This window comes from Diospyros lotus, chromosome 3, assembly GCF_014633365.1.
Source record: "Diospyros lotus cultivar Yz01 chromosome 3, ASM1463336v1, whole genome shotgun sequence".
NCBI lineage: Eukaryota > Viridiplantae > Streptophyta > Magnoliopsida > Ericales > Ebenaceae > Diospyros > Diospyros lotus.
The window spans coordinates 20,696,363-20,706,700 of NC_068340.1; the positions used below are offsets into that span (position 1 = coordinate 20,696,363).

General features: G+C 31.8%; 1 protein-coding gene across 1 annotated transcript; it reads right to left on the bottom strand.

Moving 5' to 3' along the window:
- Window positions 1-2,497: 2,497 nt before the first annotated feature.
- LOC127796470 (agamous-like MADS-box protein AP1) lies at window positions 2,498-8,823 on the bottom strand. The gene is made up of 8 exons (XM_052328623.1): window positions 8,461-8,823; window positions 6,456-6,531; window positions 6,248-6,312; window positions 4,496-4,595; window positions 4,325-4,366; window positions 4,108-4,149; window positions 3,839-3,951; window positions 2,498-2,908 (listed from the first exon to the last, which is right to left on the bottom strand). The coding sequence occupies exons 1-8, from the start codon at window positions 8,643-8,645 to the stop codon at window positions 2,812-2,814; spliced, it is 720 nt and encodes a 239-aa protein (XP_052184583.1). The 5' UTR covers window positions 8,646-8,823; the 3' UTR covers window positions 2,498-2,811.
- Window positions 8,824-10,338: the final 1,515 nt, after the last annotated feature.

Consider the following 10,338-nt stretch of genomic DNA (forward strand, 5'->3'; position numbering starts at 1 on the left):
TATATCAACAACTTTATCATATCATCATATGAACCAACGTCCTTACACGCACCAGAATCACACTAGGCAAGCATCATGAGCTGTAGCTCTCCCACGCACTAGATTTTGACTAGGCAAGTATTAAGAGTGAAAGCTCCACATACACTAGATTACACTAAGCAAGCATCAAGAGTATACTTTATATAACAAACATAACCACATGGCAAAATATTGCCCAAGCTTCAACATGGATACATATATATATATATATATATATGATCCTCTACAAATTTCCCCCAAACATTACTTGACATTAACATAGTTATATATTAGCTCTTCATCATACATTTATACTCATTCCGATCACATTTAATACAATCATGCCATATCATAATTCGTGCACACATATATATGCAATTCCAACTTAACATTCATGAATGCATTTAATCCCCCAATGTTAACCAATTAACATCATGCACAAGAACAACATCCATACAAGTAACACCAAAATCTTGCATATGTTCTCTACTTTAGCAAAAAAAAACATCATTCCCAAATAATTATAGGGTGAATCGAAACTATTGAGACTTTTGAATAAAATACATCAATTATTTAAGGAAAATCAACAAGATTAAACATGGTAAAATATGAAAGAATTATCATCTCAATCATAGGAAGAATAGCCAACACATGAAAGAATCATCATCTCAATCATATGAAGAATAGCCAACACGAAAAGGATTGCTTAGATAAAATTCCAAAAAATTTTCATATTATGAATGATAACTTCAAGGGCTTATTTTGGGTTAAAAACATAACCAAATTATTCAAGCAATTTATTAAGAAAAAGCTTATAAAGTCTAGTTTATGGAACAAAAAACAGATTTCAATTTGAATATTACCACAAAAAGTTATACTCTAAAAACCCGAGCATGGTTAGATTACGTAGAAACAAAAATCTAGTATTCGAGCAGGTAGTTCACAGAGCACTTACAGGCTCAAAACTTGGCCAAATAATCCAAATAATATATCAAAATAAATCTTATGAAGTCTAGTTTGCAAAAAGTGGATCTCGAATAGGATATAGCTATAGAAAGTTGTACCCTAAAAGGTACAACATGCACAATCTACCGAAAATAAGAGCAAGCAAGAAGGGCAAAAAATGATCTATAGATGGGGAAGCAACAATCGACCAACAAAATAGGATTTCAGACAAAAACTCAAACAAGACCAAACGGTCAACAGATCTAACCCACATGGTCAACCAATAATAACCTTAAATGTAAAGAACATGAACAAAACTAAAAATACAAACAAGATACACCAACATCTTACTAGAATCTAAGTCCTAATCAATAAAAGTGTCATTCCTTTGAGATTATAGAGTAGAACAAACCTTATTTGAAGTTCCAAATGGTTTTAACAAGAAACAACAAGAATAAATGAAGAGTTACAATACTTTCTACATAGGCTTCATCATGCATGAACATTTTGTAAAAATAGGGAGTTTTCCGTGAATACATCAACTAGATCTCATGACTCATGGTTTTAGAACTAAAAGAGGAATTAGAACTTGCATATGAAAAGAAGAAGAACAACAATGACGATAACAAAAGGAACTTGCCTTGAAGAACTTCTCGATGGATAAACTAAAAGAAGAAGAAACCACAAGCTAAGTTGTTGGAATCACAAGCAACCTCTCTGAAATTTTGTAACTCTTGCTCCTTTGAAGTCCCCAAAAATCAAGTAGAAGAAGAAATATGGAAGGAAACAAGAGAAGGAAGGAGAAGAAAAAAGCTTGAGAAGCTCCTGGTGAATTTTTTTCCTTTTACCGCTTCACTTCCTTCCTTTTATACTTTCAACTTCTTTTTTTTTATTTAAACCCACTTTTTACATGCACCTTGTATATGCTTATATATACCCATTTAAACATATTAATAAACATATAAAATATATCTAAATTTATACACACCTACACATCCGACAACTTCTTCCAATCCCCACATTAATTTTGACTATTCCCTCTCGGGCCTCTCCCTTCCCTTAACTTTTCAACTCTCTTAATTTTCCATTGCCATAACTTTTCAACTTCATTTTAAAGCATTATGACCTTTTTCCCACTTACATAATTTCTTTTCTCTTAGCTTAGACTTTTCTACACACACAAATTTTATTATTTTAAATTTTTTACAACACATTAAATATTTCTAACATTTAAATCAAAATAATAACAAAATATAATACGTACAAAAACCACGATAAAAATAACTTAGATCCAATAACGGATAGTTACACCTGTCCTTTGCAAGTACATCATTGAAGAATGATATATCATATACCACCATTATTCAATGACATTAATTATGCTTTTAGCTAATTTAAAAGTAAATCACCCTCTAAACATAGTTTAGCTGTTAATATCAAACCCTAACCGAGACTTCTTTTTGGGTTCGGGCTTGAGTAATTAGCTCGAGCAAAGATCAACCACAAATTAAATCAAGCAAAAATAGCAATGGAGTTATACATGCAAACAAATCCAGTATATATATAAATATATGTAATAATAATAATGTCTGAATTCCTTAATTCTGCTCTCTGGGTTGCAGCAGTTTTCGATAGTCTGCGGAGAGAGAGAGAAATATAACTAAACACAACCTCCAAATAAACAAGCAAAATGAACTTGCTTGGGAAGAGGTTTTAACATGAACTGTTAAAGTTTGCCTCAACCATTTATCCATCCATAATCGTTATAATTAGATAAGAGTTTTAATTAGCTTATAATAATGGGCCAGAACTGGTGGCTTCTTCTTCTTCTGGTTTATTATTTATCATTCATGAGGCAAAGCATCCAAGGTTGCATGAAAATAAGGGCTCCAAAGTCAGGTCAAGCTCATTCCTCCTTGCTGGTTCCTCTCCCTGGTAACTTCCACTGCAATATTATCACACAGCACACAACTTGTAAGGTAATTAATTAATTAGTGCATCAGTTTCTATTGAACTAAAAAGAGATATACTCTTGTTAAGAAGCTTTAAGAGTGTCTTCTATGATTAGAGTTTAAATTTTTTTGGAATAAATTCTTAAATACTTACTTAATTGGATAACTTTTGTTAAAATGAGCAAAATAAGGGAGTATTAAGATAAACTCGGAATGGTTTTCGGACTAAGATATGAAATGGTCAAGATAAAGTTAGGAAGTATTTTAAAATTTTTATCAAATTATTTGTTAAATTCTTTGAAATGCATTAGAGAACACAAACATCATTTTTTTCTTATATGTAAAGATCAAGATATGCTTATCTTGAGGAGAAAGAGAGATATATATGCATATATTGAAAAATCAAGATAAAATGTCATTGATGAGTTTTTCAAGAATGATCAGATAAACTTAACAAATATGTTGAAAATGATAGAAATTCAAGATCATACCATATCCACTTTTCTACCCCATATCTTAATTTTTCATTGATGTAGGTGACTTCTGAGATATTGTCTATGCTAATTAGTAAGTTCACCTAGTGATAGTGCTAAATTATGAGCTATCATTATTAGTCGAAAAGAGGTTATGCCAACCTTTTACTCTAAAAAGAATGATTAATGCGTATTTAATTTATTAAATACGAACATTGTTTTTGATATATAAAAACACTCTCATTAGTTAGTGATAAATACACTTTGTTTTTTAGACATATCACACTGACTAACGACACTATTTAGACAAGTAAATAAAGTATAATAAGTACATATTTGTTTAAAAATATAAAATATTAATTATAAAAAAATAAAATATATTTATTGTACCGTAAAACAATGGATAAGATTACGGGGGGAGGGGGAGAGAGAGGGAGAGCGAGAGATTACCCAATGTTAAGGCAGGGAAGCTGCTGAGGCAGGAGAAATGGAGATGGGTTTGAAGCATGGTTCTGCTGCTGCCATTGGGAGTGCTCTGCCAGTGTCTTCTCCTTTTCCTTTATCTAATTAATATATAATGCAATCAAAAGAATTAGTTCACACTGATTAGACAAAGCAGCAGGCTCCAATCATACATACTAGTATTGTTAGATTCATTAATACGAATCCTCTCTAGTTAACAGCAGGTAGCTAGTGAATGCAAGATCAGAAAGAATCACCTCCTTTGCCAGCATGTTATTCTGCTCTTGTATTGCCCTCTCCTGTCAAATTAACTCGAATCAGTAACACTTAACACTAATTAAAACAGGTCATTTCCCTTTTAATTGCTGTCGAATTGGAAGCAAATAAACTCAGAAGAAAACGTTTTCATAGTTAAGACTCACTCACACAACACTGTTAATTTTGGGTCAAACAGAAATATCAAAAAGGCTTCACCTTTTTCTGGAGCTCCGAGATGGACTCGTACATGAGTTGGTTCTGCAGAAGATGAGAATTATATCTTCAGCATTAGAAATGAAATTACGTATTGTACTATTTATGTACTCACTAAACAAAATAAATTAATAAATTCTTATTTTGCATGAAGGAATACTGTGGATGTGTTACTTTTCTGGAACGAATGTGTTTGAGAGCAGTGTCAAGTTGTTGCTCCAGATTTTGCAGCTCTTTCAGCGTCAAGGAGTCCAGATCATGTCCCATATAGTGCCTGAAACAAGATTTTATCAATACACATCACATCACACACACACACACAGACACACATATATAACATTACTGAAACCGCTCTTCGAGGGGAGCTTGTACTGAAGCCAACTACAAATGATTTGAGAATCGGGTTGGATTAGTTTATTTAAAATTGGTAACATTATAAAAATTTATCTAAATTATTTTTAACTTTCAATATGTATATATACACTAAAACTAAGTATCTTTTTCTTCTAAGAGATAGTTTTACATGCATACAACTTCTCCAATAATTTTTTTTAGGTCCATAACTTTAGCAAAATTTTCTCCTAATTTTCTCTGTATGAAAGGCTAAAACTCACTAAACTCTATTAAAGTTTATAACTTGAAAAACTGAACTCTGTTATTGTTTTACTTTTCAATGAGAACCCCCCTTGACATAATTTTTTTTTTTTTTGTAAGAAAATTTATAAAAGGAAAGCCAAAGCCAAATCGACTACAAACGAAGGCCAAGTATTTACTAAGAAAAAAACCTAAAAAAAAAATTATTTAAATATTAATTTGCTTTCACAATTCAAAAATAAATTGGAGACTAATTTTTTTTATGTGATTCAAAACAAATTAGATTTTACTTAGATTATAAACTAATTGATTTTTATACTTCTTTAGAGATAAATAAAGATTTTGCTTGGGTTTAAGGACGGATTAGGGTTAGTGGTATACTTTCCTACTTTTTTCTCTATTTTTCTCTCTCAAATCATCAATTGGAGGCTACTTTTCTCTGCTTAATGGTAAGTTTGGTATTTTTATTTTTAATTGATTTGTAATAATAGAATTATATATAATTATTTAAGATTAATTGAGGTTTATGGCCATTTTCTTTTTGGCATATAAATATAGTTCTTTTTTTGTAGAAAACAAAGTTAATAAGGGATTCTCTGTCAAAAATAAAATTTTTAAGGGGGTTAAATGTCCCAAAGTTATAATCTTTAAGGGGGTTTAGTGAATTTTAGCCTATTGTTATAGAGTTCACCTCCATTAAAAATCTAAACTTCTGGTAGGTCTTTGTTAAGCTAAAATTAACTAAAGTAAATTTTTGTAAAGTTGATAACAAGTTTAAAAGGTAAAAATTATAGTAAATTAATTAAGCTCAAGTAGGTTTTTACAAGTATAAAGTCTCAACAGTTTCACGAGCCCAACTGATTTTGCCGTTATATGTGATAGCAGAATACATATTAGATTAGAAATTGTTCCCCACTATATAAAATTTCTGAAATTTTCCATACCCCATTGTATAAACTCTAGTTTTTTTTAATTTTTTGCTATGATTTCTTTTCATGTTAATGTTTAGGTTACAACATAATGATTGATTTGTTTATGTTTGAAAAGGGCTCCTCAAAAAAAAGAAAAAAAAAGAAAAAGAAAGACCAAGAAAAGGGGTTATTAAACTGCAATAAAATTTGGAGGATTAGATGGATTAATATTAAGATGTAATTGCAAATGAAGGTATATGGGATCAATCTTTTTAATTTTCAATCATATTTTTAATTAATAAATATTTACTTATTTTATAAAAATATATCACAATTTACCCAATCCGATTTTCTGATATTTGATAATTAGGGAAGAGTTTTGATATTGGCGGTGACCATATATAATATAGCTGGTTCTTACCTATGGTTCCTCTGTAGAAGCTCAATCTTAGACCTTAGTCTAGTGCACTCCAGGGACCAGTTTCCCTGGATAGAAAAGAAGACGATTATAGAACAAATAAAGCAATTCATTAGAACATATATATATATATATAATTAATAACATCCATCAGTTGAGTATAATATTACTATATATATATATATATATATGGACAATTAAGTTTACATACCGGGGTTTGTGGATCGGCAATCAACTGTCTTTCAGCATATGAGTATCTTTCATATCGCTCTAGGATCTTTTCCATGCTGTTGCAAATGTAAATTGAACGTTAAAGGCTGCTATATATGTTACCAAGCAAAAAACAGAAAAGAAATATTATCATAATGAAATAAAAGTGATGTTCTAATTATAAGGTACCATGCATGATGAATCTGTTTTTGTGCAAGGAGAGAGTATGAAAAAAGAAAAAGAAAAAGATAATATCATTCTGATTATATTTGTTGCATAAAAATGTCAATTCCTAGGTTAAAAAAGAAAATGCCAATTGGCAATGGACCAATTGGAAAATCACTAAAACAACAAGCCTCCCTTTTCAGATTGTACACAAATCTCTTTTGCAAAAAATAAGAGTCAGTGTTGCAATGGCAACTTAGATAGTATAGTACCTATGAAATAGGTCTTAGCTGTGCATGCAACACATGGCACACTCTCTCTCTCTCTCTCTCTCTCTCTCTCTCTCTCTCTCTCTCCAGTTTATATGTCATATATTATATCTAGGACTAATTAGCAACCATCAATTATTTACATTATGTGTAATAGAGCTAGATACATGCATACATTTAACCAGATAGTACCTAGTTTAATCAATATTTATGGTTAATTGAACCTTAATTCAACAATATTTAAATTTTTTAACGTCAATTAGTTTATGATGAAGGTCTAAAAGTTCAATAATTAATGTAGGTATTGGCTAAGTATATCAGAATTTCAGTCGACTGAATTATGAAATCTAATTAATCTGATGCATTTTAAAGCTAGAAAATATTTATTTTAAAAATGCTTTTAGCACATATATATTATTCCTATGGTAATTTTGGTGAAACCACTTTCACATCTATCTTCCAAGCTACTAATTATTCAGGTAAATATGCATTTCAGTAATAATAAATATCACATACGGATCATACTATTCAAATTTACTTCACACATTGTTGACCCCAAAAAAATACATTGATTAATTAATTTCTTATATATTGAAACTGCAGGTAGCTAGCTAGGGCTCAGAGAGTTCAGCCATGAATGGATGGAAGACTGTGAACAGTTTCCACCAAATCCTCTTCACATTCTCTGTGAATCCATCTACATGTTAAATCTGCATGTCTATAGTTAACTCCTGGCTCTAGTGTAATATAATTAGGCCAAGAAACTAAATAATTATTGTCACAGGTAGAGTGGATAAGGCCTGAATACCAGGCTTTTGCATAAAGTGTCTCTGAAAGCTGCACCTTAGTAGGACAAAATTAACTGATGCCTAAGATAGATCTGTGACAAACCCTAGTTTGACTCCACTGTTCATCGGCCTTGAGCTATGAACTCGTAGGCATGAACCCATGTAATATCTGTATATGCATATATAGACACTGGCTTTAATTCCATCTCGAAGCAGCTATATATCTGAAAAAGGGGCAAGATCTATGAAGGATCTGCATATAATTAATTAACAAAAGCCCAGGAGAAAACATGAAGGGGAAGAGCTGTATGAGTGTATAAATGTGTGTATCCAAAGTGATGGTTAGTTATCAGATCTCTCTGGATTTATGTTAATAATCAGTCAGAGAAAAAATTAGGTCAAACATCAAGGGACTTGTGAAAGATCTAGCAGCTATTATGTGCCTATTGCCTCAACAGGACCCCAGGAAAAATGACCGCTAAAAGAGCTGTGAGATCATAAACCGGCGAGATTTGCATGGATCTCTGAGCAGAAGCTACAAAAGCCATGCTATAAATACTACTAAAGATCTTGTCAAATTCCTAAAAGAAAAAAAAAAGAAAGGGAAAACCCATGTAAGGAAAAAAGCAAAAATGAACACCAAACCCTATGTATGAATGAATTCTTTATATGGGCATGTGTCTATATATATACACACACACACGCATTGATAAAGAAAGAAAGAAAGATTTAGATATGTACGTGTGCATGAAGATGCAGAGAAGAGAAAGGAAATTGGCCGTACCATGAATCGGTGGAGTACTCGAAGAGCTTCCCTTTGTGAGAGAAGACAATTAAGGCCACTTCTGCATCGCACAAGACGGAGATCTCATGAGCTTTCTTCAGCAGCCCAGCCCTCCTCTTGGAGAAGGTCACCTGCCTGTTGATTTTGTTCTCTATGCGCCTCAGCTGCACCTTTCCTCTCCCCATTTTCCCACAATTTCCTTCCCCTTTTCTCGGCAGCCAAACACCCCAACAAACACAATGTGTTCTGTATGTGTGAGTATATATATATATATGTATATATATGGCGAGAAAAGAAAAGAAAAGAACGATTGGTTTCTTGCTTTTAATTTGCGAGAATTAGTGGGTGGACTCGACGCCTGAAGTTCCCATTTGGAGAAGTGTATTCGCGTGTCGCCAAAAGCACGTACATATAGAGAGCGAGATGTGAAACCACCATGGTGTGGATAAGTGGTTTTGGGCGGGCGGTTTCTGAAACCGGGGTGGTTTCAAAGGACTATGCTGTCGAGCTCTCATTGGTCACAAGCTTCCCAACTGTCAGAGACGTACGGACAGTGTCTCTGCCCTTCTCTCATTCTGTTGACGGCGCACGTAACCCGTTTCGTAGCTGGGGCCCACATGATTTTGAGTGAAATTATTACGATACCCTTCCAAGGTCTCCTCCCTTGTGGTCCATTTGCGGTTTGGCAGCTGGCACGCTATTTCCCAGAACATAAGGCTGCGTACCCTTTGTCTTTTTAATTTTAAATTTATTTTAAATTTTTTATTTTTAAAAAATTAAAAACATATTTTTTTATCATTTTAAAAAACTATTTTTTAAAATAAAAAATTAAAAAACTTGTTTATTTTAAAATTTTGAGAAAAATTATTTTATAATATTTTATTTAATGAATTTAATTATTAAATAATAAAATTAATTTTTTTAATAAAATTCTATTATTAAAATAAAATAATAAATTTAATTAATAAATTACTGATATTGAGTAATAATTTATATTAAATATTATAATACATAATATGTGTAATATACTTAATAATATATTATATATTATCTTATATTTTTAATTATAATATAGATATATTATATTTTTAATTTTAAATAAATATATAATTTTATTTTCATAATTTAAAAATATTTTTTTCTTCTTTTATTCTCTCCGACGCTCTACATTTTTTCTATCGCTGGCAACCACCGTCGACTAGAGATTATTCACACGACAAGAGCCTATTATTAGAAACATCAAGTTAAAGGGGTTAATATACACAAAAATGAGTCAGATTTAATGTCTAAATTTTTATAGATTTGATTTTTAATTTTTGGTTAAAATTAAAAAACACACTAGTAGTCTCCACCGGCCACCATGGCCGGTGGTTTTTGGTGATCAAGGGTAACCACCCGGCACCTTTACTCCCATCGACCAACATACAAAAAATCAGCAATATCCAACGGCTAAATCTCCATAGATTTAAGTTTAAAACTCGAGACAGATACAAATTACACATACATACGTATATATTATGGATTGAGGAAGAAGGATGGTCGTGGCAATGATGGCGGTGGCGACAGTAATGGCCTTGAAGGGAGAAGGAAGATGAGGCAGCAAATCTGGGAAATTGTTTGTTAGTTGCTGGTCGAAGGTGATAGATCTAGGAGATGGAGATTAACAATGGTCATGGTGGTGATGGTAGCGGCGATCGCGATGGTTTTTAAGGGAAGGAAGAAGGAAGAAAAGAAAGAAGGGGGAGAGCCAAAACATAGAAAATGAATTATGTTAATTTTATGTGTTTTGGATTTAGAAATTGTTTTGGGTTTCTTTTATAATTTTTTTTTCTTATTTTCAAAAATACGTTTTTAAAAATAACAAAATAAATGTGTTTT